The sequence below is a fragment of the Lynx canadensis genome, chromosome A2 (assembly GCF_007474595.2).
Source record: "Lynx canadensis isolate LIC74 chromosome A2, mLynCan4.pri.v2, whole genome shotgun sequence".
Lineage (NCBI taxonomy): Eukaryota > Metazoa > Chordata > Mammalia > Carnivora > Felidae > Lynx > Lynx canadensis.
Window position 1 is genome coordinate 26,183,373 of NC_044304.2, and position 19,609 is coordinate 26,202,981.

The 19,609-nt window shown below is 41.5% G+C and overlaps 1 protein-coding gene across 1 annotated transcript in view; it reads left to right on the plus strand.

Annotated features, from left to right (window-relative positions):
* PXK (PX domain containing serine/threonine kinase like) overlaps nucleotides 1-19,609 on the plus strand; it is a 74,852-nt gene that overhangs the window by 29,020 nt on the left and 26,223 nt on the right. Inside the window, 7 exon segments of the mRNA XM_030307106.1 lie at nucleotides 6,306-6,492; nucleotides 13,638-13,715; nucleotides 14,246-14,319; nucleotides 14,884-14,958; nucleotides 18,171-18,252; nucleotides 18,255-18,274; nucleotides 18,834-18,935. Of these exon segments, the coding sequence (XP_030162966.1) occupies nucleotides 6,354-6,492; nucleotides 13,638-13,715; nucleotides 14,246-14,319; nucleotides 14,884-14,958; nucleotides 18,171-18,252; nucleotides 18,255-18,274; nucleotides 18,834-18,935 (570 nt within the window). The 5' untranslated portion in view covers nucleotides 6,306-6,353.

Sequence of the window (19,609 nt, forward strand, 5' to 3'; positions counted from 1 at the left end):
TTTTTCTGGCTCGTTATACTGTTTTGTACTTTCCAAGTTCTTTATAAACAAGCTCATATAAGCTATATAAGCAAAACATTTTAAAAAGCTTCATTTCCCCCAACTTTTTATAGTGAGCATATTTTGTGGTAATAGTGAAGAAGAATCACTACCTTATTTTTTTTTAATGTTTATTTATTTTTGAAAGAGAGAGAGAGGGAGGTGCCTGGGTGGCTCAGTCGGTTAAACATCTAACTTCAGCTCAGGTCATGATCTCACAGTTGGTGGGTTCAAGCCCCACGTCAGGTTCTGTGCTGACAGCTCTGAGCCTGGAGCCTGTTTCAGATTCTGTGTCTCCCTCTCTCTTTGCCCCTCCTCCACTTGGTGCTCTGTCTCTGTCTCAAAATAAATAAACATTAAAATTTTTTTTTTAAAAAAGAGCACACAAGTGCACAGGGGAGGGGCAGAGATAGAGAGGGAGAGAGAGAATCCCAGGCAGGCTCTGCACTGTCAGCACAGAGTCCAACACGGGGCCACAACTCATGAACTGTGAGATCATGACCTGAGTCGAAATCAAGAGCTGGACGCTTAACTGACTGAACTACTCAGGTGCCCCTCACTAGCTTCTTTTAAAGGCAACATCAATTAGTAACCATCTAGGGAAACCACACACAACAACATAAAGAAAGGAGCAGGAATTGAAATGATGGGAACTGAGCCCAGATTGGGAAGGAGTCCAGACTCTGCTCCTTATGGCAGGGAGACCTTGGGTCAGTTATTTCCCCTCTCCATCCTCACTGTCCCCATCTGAAACAAGGGGTTGAACAAGATGACTTCTCAGGCTGTGGTAGCATAAATGTTTTGTGATTTGAATTTTACTTCCCACTGTTGACATAGGAGAGAGAGAGACTCTACTGTGTTCCCTGGTGGAGGGGGGTTGGGGGGAGTGTTGGGACAAGTTAAGAGTCTGTTGAGAGCTCAGAACTCCTAGAACACTCACTGGAATATGATTGAAGGCAATTTGCAGACCACTGAGATCTGATATTGAAAGTGAGAAATTGACAGATTCAAAGTTTGAAGGTCACTCCTCCAGACAAAAGCTAGTTTTGTTAAAATTGCCACATAGTTTGTCATATAATTTGGAGGCTTCTACTTATGGGCCAGATTATGGGCTCTAGACTTCACTTTGGTGATCATTCCCCCTTTGCCTTGTCACTCTGCAGGTGTTATGGATGGAACTTTGGGGACTTCTCCACTGGCTTTCTTTTTTTTTATTCTAAATTTATTTATTTATTTGAAAGAGAGCACAAGCAGGGGAGGGACACAGAGAGAGGATCCCAAGCAGACTCCGTGCTGCTAGCACAGAGCCCAACAGAGGGCCCGAACCCACAAACTATGGGATCATGACCTGAGCCGAAATCAAGAGTTGGAGCGCTCAACTGACTGAGCCACCCAGGCGCCCCTCTACTGGCTTTCTTGTTCTCTTCCCCATATACAAGAAACTCAAGAATGAAATGCATAGGGCACGTTAAAGAGGAAAGCTATCGAAAATGGGATGGTGAAGTGTCATGGCTTGAAGCTATCAATGTTGGAGGCGTGTAGGAAATCACTAGATTAGTGACTCAGTTGCTCTCTGTGCTAGTACTCTCTTTCCTCCCTTTTTAATTTTTATATTTTAGAGAGAGAGAGCATATGCAGGCAGAGGGGCTTGGGGGGGGGGTGGAAAGAGGGAGAATCCTAAGGAGGCTCTATGCCCAGCACGGAGCCCGATGCGGGGCTCAATCCCACGACCCTGGAATTATGACCTGAGCTGAAATCAAGAGTCAGATGCTCAACCAACTGAGCTACCTAGGCACCTCTCTTTCCCTCCCTTCTAATGAGTCATTGGACTTCTAAGTTTTATATTCTGTAATTGTCAAGCATTTTAGAAATCCTGGGAGAAAGCTGAAAGACAAATAAGTGTCTCTTGAATGCTAATCTTTTTTGAAAGGCAAGATTTAAAATAACACACATATTGCATACTTCTAATGCTTGTAGAAATAGTTATTGTGAGATGTTAAGGAAGAGTAGGAAAAAAACCTCTAGTCTATCCAGCAGACTGGCATAGCAGGGATACTGTAATTCCAACTGTTGGCAAATAACACTTTGTTTCACCTGATGATTTGGAAGAGCTGATGGGATGTCTGGGGCAGATCAATACATTTTCTTTCCTAAAATGAAATTAAGCTTGAACAAATAGATTGGTGGAAGCTTGAAGGCCAAAAAGTTCAAAACAAATACTTTATCAAACTCATTTTCATATCCCCACCATGAATGAAAAATAGCCCTGTTGGTGTTGAATCTGATGATGTCAGATGTGACTCTTCCTGTCATGAGTCATGTGGGATTCAGCTGGATAGATGTTGGGCGGGTAGTGCAAGGGAAGGGGCAGATATTGGTTTATGGTAATTTTTAAGAATCCTTGCTGTATATATGGTCAGCTTTATAAGCAAGAGTTTTTCTTTTTTTTTAATTGAAAAAAATAGTAAATGAGAAATGTAAACATTTCATAGTATAGAAAACATTGGTTGTCCAACCCAATCTGAGTTAGCTGTTCTTAAGGTGGTAGTGGCAGTCCTTTTAGACATTTTTTTGGTGCATGCATAATCCATATCCCTGGACTTACACATGCACACACACACACAGCACACACGCACACATACACACGCTGTTGAGATTATATTCTGCAACTTAATAAAAGTTTTTAAAAAGAAAAAGTTATGTTTTTAGTAGTACCTTTGATTATATTACTCAATGCTCTAGAACAAAAATAATAATAACAGTAATAATAAGGTGATTCACTTAGATGTGTACTAGCTGAGTGATGTGCTTTCTTCTTAAGTATGCTTTAATAAAGAAACTGCTATTAGGTAAAGCTGAATTGTATGAATGAGGAAATGACCTGAAATTTATGTGTCTTAGCTGGCAGCTAAATTATGCCATGATAGAAAATTCATTCTAAGTATGCTCTGACACATTTCATAATTATGTTGGAGAAATAGGCAATTTATGATTGTCAGCCAACCTTTTCATCTTGTCCAATATCAAGTTCAAGGTCTTCAGTGTTGTTTGAAAAATACACAGGCTAAGTTAGGTTTGCCCACATGGGTGGTTTACATTGCATCCTTGTCTGAATTCAAGATGCTCTTCTCTTTAGACTTTCCCCTCAATCAATATGCATGTCACTTGGGCTGCTCTAATCTAAGCACAAGTGTAGAATACCACTGCTCTTTGAAAGTGATTTTGCTCATTAAATTAAGATACCAATGTGATGCTTTAAGTTTCAAAAATAGACTTAATGGGGCACCTGGGTGGCTCAGTTGGTTAAGTGCCCAACTTCAGCTCAGGTCATGATCTCACGGCTCATGAGTTCAAACTTCACATCAGGCTCTGTGCTGACAGCTCAGAGCCTGATGCCTGCTTCAGATTCTGTCTCCTTGCGCCACCCCCACCCCCACCCCCGGCCCCCACCCCACGTGTGCTCTGTCTCTCTCTCAAAAATAAAAAAACGTTAAAAAAAAAAATAAAAAATAGACTTGTAAAGTTTTAAGGGATCTGGAAAATGATAGATTGAGCACCTATGTACTTTTCCTTCCTTCTGAAGCCCTCTAAAACAGCAGTAGTTGATCTTACACACACACACACACCGACTCACTCACTCACACACACGCACACACAGACACACACAGTCAAGGACAAATAGAATAGGAAAGGATAAAGCTACAACAAAACATTTGAAGCTGAAAATCCAGTGGATGAGAGCTAATTAAGTAGATATGGGAAGGCAGAATTCTGAGCTGGGAGGCAGATGGATAACCTCATTGTGTCTCAGTTTACACCGCAGAACCTCCAAAGGTTTAGCACAAGGTGCTGCCTCCAGTGGGGGGCAAGGTCAAGCTGAAATCAGAAGTTGAGAGTATGTTTAAGAAACAGATCTCCAGATCTTCCCCCATCTAGCAACTTACAACCTGCTGCCCTTCTCCCTCCAGCAGAAGATTGGAAGTTTATTATCTGGAAAGGGTTAGAACATTGGACCTGGGGGATGCAGGCACAGTTAAAAATAATTACACAGTACATGTCAGCACTGCCTCTCACCCCCAACTCTGCCCCCTTCCAAAACCTTCTTCCTTTTAGCTCACAGAACATTACTGGTCAGACCTAGACCCTCCAGGCAGGGGGACTGGAAGATTTGGGAGGAGGGGGATCTGCCCAACCTAAGAAGAAAGAATTAAAGGTATGGAGATCACAGGTTCTCCCAATGAAACAGCTGAATGAGGTTCACGTGCTAAAATAAAGCCACAGCAGTTAAGTCCCAGCCACTCACTGAGCCCTTCTAGTCAGGTTTTGTGCTGTGCTCTTCAGTATAAGCAGGCATCCCAGGATCGCCAGGTTCCTAAGGAACACTTTTAACTTGAAAGATAACAATGAAAACAAACAGGAAAAAAGGAAAAAAAAAAACTTTTGTAGGCAGAATATATACAGCAAGAGGAACATTACAGCTACTTCAGAAAAAAAATTATTTTTTATAATCTCAGAGAGATAAGAAATGCATTATATTCAGGATACTGTTAAAAAAAAGAGTACTTAAAAAAAGATAATAGTAGAAATGAAAACTCTTTAATTTTTTTTTTTCAACGTTTATTTATTTTTTGGGGACAGAGAGAGACAGAGCATGAACGGGGGAGGGGCAGAGAGAGAGGGAGACACAGAATCGGAAACAGGCTCCAGGCTCTGAGCCATCAGCCCAGAGCCCGACGCGGGCTCGAACCCACGGACCGCGAGATCGTGACCTGGCTGAAGTCGGACGCTTAACCAACTGCGCCACCCAGGCGCCCCGAATGAAAACTCTTTAGAAGAGCCGCAAGATACAGGAAATATCCCCCAAAATTTGTTCAGTAGGGAAAAAAAAGTTGTTTAACAAAAGTGGAAAATAGGAGTGAAGAGATAAGAATAGAGGACCAGTCCAGAATGTCTAACACTGGAATATGAGTTCCAGAAAAAGAAAGCAAAGGGCAGGAGGGGAAGAAATAATGACCTAATACAAGAAAATACCAAAGATATTCATAAGGATATTCGTTTCCAGATAGAAAGGGCTACATACTCAGCACAGAGGCTAGAAATAGGCCTGCAGAGAGGCACGTGCATGTCACAAACTGAAGTCAAGAGAAAGCCTAAAAGCTTCCAGGAAACAAAACAAAACAAAACAAAATGCAGCAAGAATCTACTGTTAACAGCAGCACTGGAAGCTAGAAGACAATGAAGTAGTTCTTAGAAATCCTGAAGAACAAATATTTCCAACTTAGAATTCCACATCAAGATTCTCTGTCATTCAAGTGTGAGGGTAGTATAAAGACATTTATACATGCAACTTTTCCAAAATAATTGACCTCTGCAGCACCATTTTAGGAAGCTGACGGAGAGTATCTCCACAAAAAATCAGGGATTCTCTACAAAAAAAGAAAGGTATGGATATAGTAATGGTGTTCAAGGGAGAAAGGCAAAAGCCATCCCTAGCATGATGTCCCAGGATGCCAGTTCTGCAGCAGAAGTGGGGACCACCAGTCCTGCCTGGAGCAGGGACTCTTCAAGAAGATGAATTGATGCATTTTTGTATCTGAGTATGTTGAGAGATGCTTAGATGGAGAGCTTGGAGTTGAATAGAAAACTAAAAACAAACAAACAAACAAACAAACAGAAATGACCAGTTGTAAAAAGGAATAGTAGCATGGCTCTCTGGCTCAGAGGTGAATATCACTTAACCTAAAGTAGCAGGGATATTGCACTAAGTAAAAATTATAACTATATTGGAGGGATTAGGAATAGGTTGTGCAGGGGATGAGATTAGGATTGTGAAAGAGAACTTAATCCATAATGGGAAATTAATAGATAATGCCTAAAATGAAAATTCTAGTGAATGTTCCCCTGTACCAAAAAGATTGGCTCAGAGAATTGGATCGCGGCTGTCTCGGGGACGGGAATGGCTAGGTCACCTGTTGGCAGAGGTATTTTTCAGGGAGAGTGTCATGGGACTGCTAACAATTAAAAAACTATTTGACTCTTGAAATTACTCATGTATATGTTTGGTAAAAAGAAAACACTGTTTTTAAAGTGTTAAAGTTTCTATGGTTAATATAGCATTTTATCAATTCTCAGTTGCAGTTTTTCACATTTTATCATCCCTCTGAAATTAGGATACATCTTAATGAAATATGGCGGCTCAGGATTCTGATATTGCATCTTCTTTGGGGATGGCATGAGTATAATACTTTTTCCTCTTTTAATTAAAGATTGCAGGCCTAAGTCTACCTCTTCCTCCCAAAAAATTGATTGGTAACATGGATCGTGAATTCATAGCTGAGAGGCAGAAAGGTCTTCAGAACTATCTCAACGTTATCACCACAAATCATGTCTTGTCTAATTGTGAGCTGGTTAAGAAGTTTTTAGATCCAAACAACTATTCCGCAAACTACACTGGTAAGCAAAGGGGTCTCCGAGCTACGGTTGCATGACTAAAGAGGCACTGTTCTTGCTGGAGAAGACATGTGGGAGAAACTCTCCTTCCAAACGGGGACACGTGTACATTTGTTATAGGGCATTATTCCTTTACTAATACTTGCCTGATTGTAATTTACTGTAAGAGTATAAGAAGAAAATAATTACTTCTAAAATGTGTGTAATGTGGCACAGAAGAATATGAAGAGAAGTTATTGTGTGTGTGTACTTGGAGTCTTTTATTATCTTCCCTGGCAGAACAGAAAGTAAATAATCCACAATAACCTAATTTGATTTTTAATTTGGCTCTCCTTTCGTACTTACAGTATATAGCATGTCTACTTCCTGGGAATTACCTTATTTTTTTTAAGTTTATTTATTTTATTTGAGAGAGAGTGTGCTCAAGTAAGGGAGGGGCAGAAAGAGGGAGGCAGAGGATCCCAAGCAGGTTCTGCACCGTCAGCACAGAGCCCGATGGGCGACTCGAACCCATGAACCGTGAGATCATGACCTGAGCTGAAGTCAGATGCTTAACTGACTGAGCCAGTCAGTCAGGCGCCCTATCTGGGAATTACTTTAAACTGAGTGGTTCAGAAGGTCCTCTCTGTGTCTTCCCAGTTGTTCCCAGAGACCCGCTCAGTGCAAAGCCTAAGGAGCTCTTCCAAATTTTCCCCAAATCAACCAGGGGACTGAGGTGGAGAGGGTGCCAGTTATACACAAAGCTAACGTCAATAACCTAAGCCTGTTGTCAGCAGAAGGAGTGATTAAATATTCAATATGCCTTGGGGTGGCCTTGAAGAGACCCATGGAAACTTGTAGAACCGAGCCAGAAACTAGAATTTGACTGAGCTGTTAAAGCTGACCCATGCTTAGAGTCTCAATGGAACTCTGGGTATTTTTAATAAGCTGATTTCCTTGCTAAGAGAATAGATTGTTCACACATTACATTCATGTCCTCAAGACACTGCTTTTGAAGTCATTAGAAAGAGGCACTTTTATTCCTGTTTCACAGAGAGGGAAATAGAGGGCTGCCTGTCAGGTACCAAACTTTTCTACATAATAAACTCAATCCAGGGAGCTTTAAAAAAAAATCCTGATGCCTAGGCTGCCCTCATGCCAATTAAATCAAAATCTCTACAGATGGGGGTGGGGGCTCCTGGTTTGGAAAGCTCCCCAAGAAATTCCAATATGCAGCTGAGTTTGAAAACCACAGCCCTTGGGCCTTGCTACTCACAGTGTGGTCCTCTGACCCACGCACTGGCATCACTGGGAGCTTGTCAGAAATGCTGAATTCAGGCCCTATGCCAAACCTACAGATCAGGATCTGATTTTAACAAGGTCCCCAGGTTATTTGCATGCACATTAAAGTCTGAGAAGCCTCTGATGTACCTCCTTTCTTCTCATGGAAGTACCTGCAGAGGTAAAAATGCCTTTCTAGAATGCAGCCAATAAAGGAAAGTTTAGTTCAAACTCACGTTTACTCTAAGTTACAAAATTGAACATTAAGTTATTACAAGGCTTTTATTCTCCCCCCAGTTGTTTTTTGGTTCATACAGGAGAAAAGACATCACAGGATGGGGCTCCCAGACAGCTTAGATTCTTTCAGTGTGGCATCTCTCATGGCTTTCAGTCACCATGCTTCACCTCGATCATTCCCAAAATTGTCAGATGGCAAACCATCTGGATTGACTGCTATCAAATCAGCCTTCACCTAGCCCCGTTCATTGGTTTGTCTACTTAGTTCCTGAGTGTCTGCTAATGTGCTCCTGAGGGCAAGCATCAAGGTGCAGTGCCTACATGATGATGCCGTTCATCCCATAGGCTCTCACTGTCTGCTCTGCCTGTGCTGTGTGCTGGGTGCAGGTCCGGGTGTCGGGGATGCAGGTGCAAGGAAGATGCGCTCCCTACAAGCAGGGAGCTTGTACCAGGAGTACATTGAATTACCTGGGGTCAGAGCTAGAAAAGATTTGGAGCAGGCATGTCAAGACCAACCCTTTCATTTCATAGATGAGAGATCACCTGAGAGGAAGGCCTTACCTAGGGCTGCACATTCGTATGACTGTACAAGCATACAACGTCTGTTTTCCAGTTAAGATGCTGCTTTGCCCCTGGAAGATGATCTGATCCCTGTATTTCCTACTACTGTACCCCTCACATGCTACTATTTTTCTTGATCTTTCTCCTTTCCCCCTGTATGGCAGAACAGTCAGGAGTCCAAAGCATATGTGGCAGAGGTATAATAAGGTTGCTAGAGACTCCCACCGGAACCCAAGTGCTCAAGAAGGCGGCACAGTCCTGGAATGAAACAGTAGGGGATGGAGGCTCTTTGCAGAGCATATGCTGATTATTGCCCCTTTTGAATGAAACTGTCAGAACTTGTCTTGTCTCTAGGCTGACCCACTAGCAGCCTCGAAAGGGAAGCCCAGGCAGCCTCCTCTGTACCAGCTTGACAGCCAGTCCCTGGAAAGCCAGGTGGACTGGTCCAGGCTTCCTGAAACTCAAAGCATGGCCTGTGGTTCCTGAGGACACTCTGCATACCTCCACCATGTGGCACCTCTCAAAGCAGGGCCACTTCCCCCTTTCATTTGGGTAATGTCTCCCCTCTTATCCTTTTTCCAAATGGTCTGTGGTCACCACCCCTTTCCACTTCAGCAGGATGTGCATGCTGCATTCATGTGGCCAAAGTCACCAATGCCACTCTTGCTGTCTCTTGCTCTGAGGTTGAAGATGCCTTGTTGGAGTGGGGACTCTGATGCCACAACAGTGTCCAGGTGGTGGGTAACTAGGAGCTTCAGGGCACCAGCGGCTGCTCCTCTCTCGCTGGGTCCTCCAGCCTGGGATTGCTGATCTTTTCCTTCTTTTCCTGGTGTTCTCCAGATGACCAAGGAAATACAGGTCCTTAGTGCTCTTGTGGGGAGTTATGAGATGTCCATTTGTATTTTGTTTCAGTTTTTTTTAAGTTATTTAATTTTTGACAGAGAAAGTGTGAGTAGGGGAGGGGCAGAGAGTGAGGGAAAGAAAATCCCAAGCAGGTTCCACACTGTCAGTGCAGCGCCTGATGCAGGGCTCGAACCCATGAACTGTGAGATCATGACCCGAGCCAAAATTGGACACTTAACCATCTGAGCCACCAAGGTGCCCTGTTGACTTTTTATTTAATTCCAAAGGTGTCCATTTGTGTACTACCAAGTCTACCAACCCCTAATTCCCGCAGGGCCAGCCAATGTATTAGGGAAACAGTGTGTTTCCCAGTCACTAGGGGCTTTGTATGGAAAACGCACACACACATGCCGCCACCCCACACAAACCTCACCTTATTCATCTAACAAGATGCTTCTTCTTTTTCTTTTTTCTCTTTCTTTTTTCTTTCTTTCTTTCTTTCTTTCTTTCTGTTTTCTTCTTCTCTTTTTTTCTTTCTTCTTTTCTTTCTTCTTCTTTCTCTTTTTTCTTTCTTGCTTTTCTCTTTCTTTTTGCCTTCCCTCCCTCCCTCCCCTCCCCTCCCTCCCTCCCTCTCTCTCTCTCTCTTCTCTCCCTTTCATTTCTTTCTTTTCTTTCTTTCTTTCTTCTTTCTTTCTGTCTTTCTTTCTTTCTTTCTTTCTTTCTTTCTTTCTTTCTCATGCTTCTATCATTTAAAAACCTGTCTGAGTGGCTCAGTCAGTTAAGCATCTAAGTTCAGCTCAGGTCATGATTGCGAGTTTGAGCCCCGTGTAGGGTGCCTGGAACCTGCTTTGAATTCTGTGTCTCTCTCTCTCTGCCCCTTCCTTGCTCGTGCTTTGTCTCTGTCTCTCTCTCAAAAATAAATAAACATTAAAAAACATTTTTTAAAGCCTCAGTGCAGTGTAGCCATCTTCCTGCTTCAGACCTCAAACCTCCTCAGAATAGGGGATTTTTAATGTCCATTTTTAATGTCCATGCAAAGTCATTTGTACCAGAGATGAGGAGCTTGGATCCCGGTGACAGCTTTGTAGCATTTCCCCTCTGTGAACCTCAGGTCCTGATCTATAAAACAAGAAGAGGGGAAAGGGGAGTGGACAGGAAGTGGACAGGCCCTCTTCTACCCAGGAACCCTGTGAGTAGGTCAGGCAGTAGTGGGCCCAAGTGGGGGTATGGATTGTGTTCAGAACGAGAGCAGGATGCTTTGGGAGGTTGAAGGCCGCAGTCCGCTGTGCAGACCTCCACACATCTACTCCTGCTATAGACCTCCTCTACTACTTGTGCTGTAGTAGATGGGGGATCTGGAGCCCAGCTGCTGGGCTGGAGGAGGCTGTTCCCTATAATCATCATGGAGCTGGGATCTAGGAGCTCAAAGATTGCACATACTGGGGGCAACTGGTATATTCTGAGTTGAGAAGTCAGAGCTCTGTGGGAAGCACAGGATGGGCCTGAAGGCATTGCTGTGCATTTCCTGCCTGGGGCTGGTTTATCAGCATTTCCTGAGCATGCAGTTTTTCCCCAGGTGTCAGTCAGTGTTCAAGAAATAAGAGAGCAGATGCCTTTCGTTTCGTGGATTTAGCGTTCTAATGGGAGAGAGCATCCACATCCATTGAACACATGTTGAACTCTTAGTTCTTGCTTATGGAATATTTATTGAGTGCCTACTCTGTGTCAGGGTGCTACAAATACAGCATTGAGCAAAATATAATCCCCTACCCGCACCCCAAGGCACTTCTGCAGGGAGATTGACAGGTGAAGGCTGTGGCAGAGTAGACATGAAGCAGCACCTTGAGGGTAGGGGTAGAGGGGCAGATGATCCAGATCTGAAGGTGGAGGAAGGCTTCCAGAGAAGTTGATACCTACGTGGAGATCTAAGGATAAGTAGAAGTTTGCCAGGCCAGAGGCAAGGGCCAGTGCTCCAGGAGAGAAAAAAATATTCCATGTAGCTGTGGGCTTTTGCCCACACTAAGACATAGCCTTCCAGCTGGAGTTCACAGTCTAATGGAAGAGAGTAGCCATACCTCAGGACAGTCCACGGTGAATCCCATAGGAGAAGGACACTTGTAGCTCTGGGAATGTACAGAGGATGGAGGGCCCAGGGAGACCTGGCTAGGAGAGCAGCAGATTTGGGTTGACCCTTGAAGGACAGGAATGGAAAATGCAGAGGGGTGGGGTCAGGCCAGTCTTCTGGGGGTCAAGGCAGGTAAATCTAGGTACCACATGTTGTGGAGGGGTAAAGACAGAAAGATAAAGCCAGAGCTGAGTTAACACTAGATTTAGAAGCTTGGCCTTGATTTTGTTAGGAAATGATGTGCTAGTAAATGTTTCTAAGCAGAGGAGTCGATGCTTAGGATTGAAGTGTGTTGCCTGAATCTGGGGAGGGAGGGGATTCATACTGAAAGTGTAGGTATGTGATTTGCTTCACAATAAGTCATAGTTCAAGGGAAAGAAAATGTCCTTTCTGCAATTTCCTGATTCTCTAAGGTTAAAAAAAAAAAAATCAGTTTTCCAGTCCTCAATTTATCAGTAACAAATTCAGCACGTTCTGTTTGTTGACAGCTATTTCCCCCATTCCTAGAACAACATGTGGTATGTAGTAGCATACGATAAATGTTGAATAAGGATTTTGCGGGAAATTATGAGTCACTGTTGGTTGTGAATGAACTGTCCTTTACAGCTCTTAGAATCACATTGTACTGCATTTAGAAAATTATTTTTCATGATCCTTCTCAAAGTTGATGATTTTCACTGAAAACAATGTGTTTCTAAGTTATGTTGAAGTTGTTTTACGATTGTTTACATTCAAGTTGTTTTGGAAATGCTAAAACATTTTTATCAACATTAATTATAGAGGAGGTACAGAGGTCCCAGTGTTGATTATGAAAATTTTATATGCTTCTGCCATACTCGGTCCCTCCAGGTGGTTTGTTGCTTTGGGGTAGTTAGAACAAATGTAGGTGGAGTCAGTTTTGTATTTGATCATGTCTTGTTTTCTTCTGTGTGGATAGCATCAACACTTTATGTATCGAGTCACTAAACGAGTCGATTGTTTTCTTCCCCGAATCTCTTAACTCATAATGTGCCGTAAAATATATGACATTGTTTGCCAAGTGCTTGGCATGGTAATTCCAGACTAGGTCATTCTGACATATGGAGAGCATTTTTGCCGAATCTCTCATTCCTCACCAGTGTGCCTGGAATGTCATTCATGCTAGGTGGAGGTGAAATTCCACAGTGAACTTGCAGTGTTGCTGTTTGCTTTCAGGGATCTAGAGTGGCTTCATTTTCTCATTGCATTGAGGGAAAATAGCAAATTACAGATGTTGCTTTTTGCAGGAAATGTAAAAAGGCACAGTTGTTCTGATAATTTCTTAATACAGTGAACGTTAAAGAACTTCCTCTTCTCATTGTCTTCTTAAAAGGGGGAAACGTTCTTACGATACATGAACACAAAAGAAGGATGGATTATTTTTCCAGTAAACAGGGGTATGGTAACTTCCCACAATAGAACTGTGTTGTTGCTGTACATAGATGTTTTTCTAAAACACTGGCTTTTATTTCCAATATATATTTAAGGCTAATCGCTTCTTTGTTGGTGAAAGCTGTAATTCCATGAGGAATGAAGACAGGATAAATATCACTTGGAGCAACATAAAGACTGTTCTGAGCTGACCTCAGATCACATTTTGAATTTTGTGCTTGGGTTGTGGCCTGGTGCATATAATGAAGTCCTGGCTTATGCCAACTAGTTTAGGTATTTTAGATCTTTCAGTTTAAAAAATATCTATGCATTTTTTTTATATCATTAATAATTACTCTTTTTAATAAACTTTTTACTTTGGAATAATTTTAGACTTATAGAGTACAGAGAGTTTCCATATACCACCCCTCACCGAATTTCCCCATCTTACATGACCATGGCACAGTTATCAAAACTAAGAAATCAACATTGGTGCATTACTATTAACTACAGATTCTATGCAGATTTCACTAGTTTTTCCACTAATGTCCTTTTTCTGTTCCAGGATCCAATCTAGAATCCTACATTGCAGTTTTATCTGCAGATTTTTTTTTTAATTAAGTTTTTTAAGAAGGTCATAGACCATAAGGATTTCATTTGCTAGAATAAGATCTTAAGCATATGGTACTTTCATGATAGGTTTGCCTGATGAGTTTCTAAAATGTCTTTGCAGAGATTGCCTTACAGCAAGTTTCCATGTTCTTCCGATCAGAACCAAAGTGGGAGGTGGTAGAACCATTGAAAGACATAGGTGAGAAACTGGCATATGTCTAGTCTGTTAATACAGGTCACAGAACTGGACTCTTTGTCACACTTTCCTATCTGTATCCTGAGAAAGCTCTTAAATGCAGGTGATTTCTTTTTCTTTTTGCTTTCTGACTGCCTGGAGGTGCAGCCCATAATTTTTATACTTCATGAATCTTGGGTAAAGCACTACCTGAGGGTTTGGAGGGTAGTACTGTGTACTTTTAGGGCCCTCATTCATTTGCCGTCACTCTTTCTCACTAAACTTTAACTGAAGTTTTCCTATTCCCGTGAATAGAATAGTTTCTTTGCCGTTGTTTTTGGTGTTTTTTTGGTGGGGTTTCTGGACTTTTTGTTTTGTTTTGCTTTTCTTAAGTACAGTCTTTCCCATGTCAACATTACCAAATGGTCATTTTGCTGGTGCCTGTGTTACTGTGGATAGTATTACCAAACTTAAGTTTTATTATTCTTTAGTTGATGATATTTCTGTTGGTGTAAAAATGATATGCTATAAATACCTCTCTGCTTTTATGGCAGGTTGGAGAATAAGGAAGAAATATTTCTTGATGAAGATTAAAAATCAGCCAAAGGAACGGCTAGTGTTAAGCTGGGTAAGCTGGTTTTTTGCTTCAGTCTCATTTCAGGGACTTTAGCTGGGTTTATGAAAGCAGATATTGGAAAAGAGAATTAAGAAACTGTACTGTGCTCCTGAATGATGTATAAGGCCTCTTCAGTCCCACAACAAAAGAGAGTCATTTTGAGTCACTTTGCTTATTCATTTGGTTATATGGATGTGATATTATCTGATCAACTAGTAAACATCTGGAAAGAAACAGGAACAGCTTAAAATATTTCTGGAGCCTCTTTAGGATTGGCAATTTTGCAGTTTGTTTTAAGGAAGACATACTTGAACATTACTTTATGTTATATCTCTCACTTTGGGAGTTCTAGTGATTTGGTTAATGGAATTTGATAAAGAGTGTAGTTAAATCCTGGTACATATATGTTTATATTCTACCTCTCCAGAAAAGCCTTGAGGCAACAAGACTTAGTGTGGTTTTCATCTTTGGTTTACAGTCATATATTTGGGCAAATGAAAAAAGGGAAAGAGTAACAAGGAATTTTTCTTTTGATTACTAAGGCAACACCTTAATATTTCCCCCCCATGTTTTCAGGCTGACCTTGGTCCCGACAAGTATCTGTCAGATAAAGATTTTCAGTGTCTAATCAAACTTCTGCCTTCCTGTTTGGTGAGTACAAGCCCTTCTATTATTCTACATACTGATGACAGATTCACAGTGTTTTCTTGTAGGTGACCATGGACAGACGAGCTGGAAATACCCTGTAGGCTCAACGGAATGGAGAGGTAGAGTGGATTTTAGTTCAGACTGAAATTGTTCAGGGCTACTCCCATAGTTCAGAGGCCATTTAAATGGCATTCGTGACATCTACACAAACCATGAAACATGATAATTTAAATGGTTATGTGTGTTTTAAACAAATGTCAGAGTAGGAAAGCACCCACTTTGTTCTTGATGAGGATGTTTATATCCATGGAATTGAAAGATCTGTTTCTAGCCTGAGAAAACAGAACTAATATAGATTTAGATAGGCTGGGTACGGGGAAGCACAAGAGCTCTTTTGCTGTCTGAGTCACTATTCTCACAGGCCAAATAGTTGGCCTTTAGGAGTGCCTGGTATTGTTTATGCTAATGTACATTTTGATCCAAGGCCTTTAGTGGAAAAAAACACATCAATATGTTTCAGAATATATGCAGAATGTCTTCAGGAAAAGACTAATCTGGCCAGAAAATTGAGTTAGTATTGATGCTCTTTATCTGTGGTCTGCATGAGGAGGTAGGACCCTAGACTGAGTCATTCATGAGCACAATTATGCTGACCTGTCTAGTTGGGTTGGCAAGTTCGTTTTTGAAGATAGAAGGTCTTGTCAGGCTAGCAAAACCAAGCTTTTAATGAAGTGTGATATGTAGCCAAGAAAAATGCTGTGGTCTTTGAGTGCGATTAGTTGTGTGATACAGGCTCTCAGCATTCAATTCCATTTTTTTTTTTTAATTTTGGTTTTCAACATACATACATACATACATACATACATACATTTATTTATTTATTTATTTATTTATTTATTTATTTAGAGAATGAGTACACGAACAGGGGAGGGGCAGAGGGAGAGATGGAGTCACAGAATCCGAAGCAGGCTCTAGGTTCTGAGCTGTCAGCACAGAGCCTCAGGCAGGGCTTGAACCCATGAACTGTGAGATCACAACGACTTGAGCCGAAGTTGGACACTTAACCAACTGAGCCACCCAGACGCCCCTCCAAATTTCTTTTAATGGTTGTGGTTTTTTAAAAGGAGGTAGTACAGATAAGTGGTGCATATTAAAATTGTGGAAAGTCAGAAAACATGGAAAAGCAAAAATAAAATAAAACTCACTTGTAATCCCAACCAACCAGAAGCATGAACCAAAATGTGTAGTTGTTGCTTTTCTAGAGCTTTATATGGTTTTTTTTGAAAAATTATACACATATTATTTTAAAACCTGATTTTTTGGTTAATGGTATACCATGTGCATCTTTTATGTTCAATACATATAGTATAACATCATTATTCTGACTCCATAGAATTGTCGTTGGCTTTACTTCAGTTTATTCAGCTAATCTTATACTAGACATTTGGACCACTTCCAGTTTTTTGTTCTTATTTTAAAAAAAAAGCCACAGTGAACAATTCAGGCTAAACATTTGTACCCATCCTTAATTATTTTCATAAGATGATAAGAATTAATAAAGGAGATATTTTGAGACTGTATAAATATCCTGTTGTTACCAAATCCACTAGTTTTAGCCTCATTGAGATTTTCCAACTTCATCATTCTTCTTAGGTTTATGAGTTGGCACTCTAAGGAAGAGCTTCCTATTCTCCCCTCTGTTTATATCGTATGGACTCAAAGATTTTTATTTTATTCATTGGGTTCCTTTTTGGGGTGATGAAAATGTTCTAAAATTAGGTTGTGTGGTAGTTTGTACAGCTCTGAATCTACTGAAAACCATTGACTTGTGCACTGTAAATAGATGAATTTTAATGGTATGTGCGGTTATATTTCAATAAAGCTGTTAGAGTGTCAACATCAATCATTTTGATGTGATGATCAGGAGAAACTTCATGATCAGTTACTGTATTTTTTGGACGCACCCTTCCATCCCCACCCCACTCAACCCCTGCCTCCCGATTCCTTGCACAGCTCAGCTCCTAAGGGTTTAAATTTTAATGTTATTCCTTTGAGCTAATGGATATTGTAATATCTGTCTGAAGCCACTTTGTTCATGTAACCAAAATTCCAGGTCATACGAGGACTTTCCTTTCAGTCATTAAATAATTTGTCTCAGGGGCGCCTGGGTGGCGCAGTCGGTTAAGCGTCCGACTTCAGCCAGGTCACGATCTCGCGGTCCGTGAGTTCGAGCCCCGCGTCAGGCTCTGGGCTGATGGCTCAGAGCCTGGAGCCTGTTTCCGATTCTGTGTGTGTGTCTCTCTCTCTCTCTGCCCCTCCCCCGTTCATGCTCTGTCTCTCTCTGTCCCAAAAATAAATAAACGTTGAAAAAAAAAATTTTTTTTAATAATTTGTCTCACTCTTCACCCCACTTGGTTGACTCAGTGTCCCCATCTCAGGAATACCCTGTGACTCGTCATATTGCACACTCCAGTAGAAGGATCGGAAGATTCTTGCAAGCTGCTTTTGATAAGGGCTTAAGATGCCAAAGGATGCTGCTTTTGCTTGTTTTCTGGCTTTTACATTCCCTGGCGTGGTACCGAACAGCAGTGTGAAATGTTAGGCAAAGCTGTGAATAAAGACACATTTACCCTGGTCCTCACTTGGCTGTTCTAGGATTTGGCTATAGTCTTTACCAGTTTACAGCAGCAGAATATTAAAACCACTGTCCCCCAAACTCAGACTTTCTCTTTCTTCCACCCTTTTGCCTGGGTTCTGAGAATGTGCATACCCAGGCAGATACCTTCACATGTAGAGCTCACCGTGCCGGTTAGCCACCTCCCTTTGTTTATGTTCCTTCTCTCATCTAAAGAACCAGGTGCACCCAGGTGGCTCAGTCGCTTAAGCGTCTGACTCTTGATTTCGGCTTGGGGTGAGATCGAGCCCTGCATGGGACTCCGTGCTGACAGCGGGGAGCCTGCTTGGGATTTTCACTCTCCCCCTCTCTCTGCCCCTCTCCCCTCACGCTCTGTCTCTCTCCAAATAAATAAACGTTTAAAAAAATAAAGAACGAGGTGCTAGTTGGTCATCTTGAATGCCATGTATTCAGGGACATCCCCACATTTATGCGCAACTACACAGCTGAAATGGTACTTGTCTCTATGTAACCAGATTCTTATCTCAAAGGACCTAGACACTGATGTGAATAATCGTGAATTTCTTTCTTGTTTTGGCAGCACCCTTACATCTATCGGGTCACCTTTGCCACAGCTAATGAATCCTCAGCATTGCTTATTAGGATGTTTAATGAAAAAGGAACTTGAAGGACCTGATCTACAAGGTACTTGTGCAAGTTCATGGTCATAAGGACTTTCTCAAGTCCCTTCAGAACCTGTTGTTGATACTTGAGCTTTAAGTTTCCAGAAGTTAGGCCCTGGGGGCTTTATTTTAATTTTGATTTTATTTGGAATCTATTTTGACTTTAGCAATAAAACTACCCAGTCTGGTTAAAGAGCATTCCTTTCCCCACATGGAAGAAGGTTGGACACACAGTGCTTAGGTCCATTACATTGTAGGCTGCTTCTTAGGTCAGTTTTGAAGTTTGTGTCTTTCACTTAAGAAAGCAATACTGCAGTATCTCAGGAAAGTTGGAAAATATGACTTTGGGGTCTGCCAAGGTCAAGACCTGTTTGATCTTCACTGGACTAGAGAAGGGATGGAACCCAGGTCAGCTTCTTTCTATCAACTGTACAGACCCTTGTATTTTAAAAAAACCACCTCCTGTGAGCTGATCTCATCAGGCACCACCAGCTGCTCAGACTCCTCCCTGTTCCAGGAGGCTGTGTGCAGAATGTAAACCCTCTGCTGCTTTCTTATGTGCTCTTTGTTCTTTTCCAAAGGCAAAACCAAAAGACCCATTCCTAAAGAAGTACTGCAACCCTAAGAAGATCCAGGGCCTTGAACTCCAGCAAATAAAAACATATGGGCGGCAAATATTAGAGGTAAGAGGTATTTAATATTTGTTTAAGCTGCATTGGAATTTCATCCAGTTTACTGTATTCTTTTGGGAAAGTTCTTAGGCAACATCCAAAATAGTTTAAGTTGTCTGATCACTTATAAACTGATGGCATTGTCCCATTTTATCCTAAAAAGCAAATATTTCAGACCTAAGACAGCAGTTTAGATCTACAAAATTACCAAAGCTTAGCTATTGGAATTTAGTGTCTGATTTTTAAGAACTTTACTGTGCAGATACCAACTTTTGTGTTATGTTTGGTTGATCTTTATCTTTGTGCCAATATTGTTGGTTTTGTTTTGTCAATATGTAACCGTATGGCTCCCTTGCATAAGTGTAACTAGCATGAAAAGGCTTTCCCGTTTTCTTTCTACATCAGTGTTCTCCAGGCTCCTTGGATTGTGAGACCCTATCAGTGAAAATAATTTAAACATAACCCCACTCCACCCCCCGCCGATGTTACATATATTTAACTATTATATGCGTACCCTACTAACTACTAATATATGTTGTACATTATAAGTTAGGAAAGAAGGAGATTAAAAACAAAACAAGAAGAAGGAGAAGTTAAAGTGGCACCTGAGTGGCTCAGTGGTCCAACTCTTGATTTTGGCTCAGGTCATGATCTCACAGTTTGTGGGTTTGAACCCTGTGTCAGGC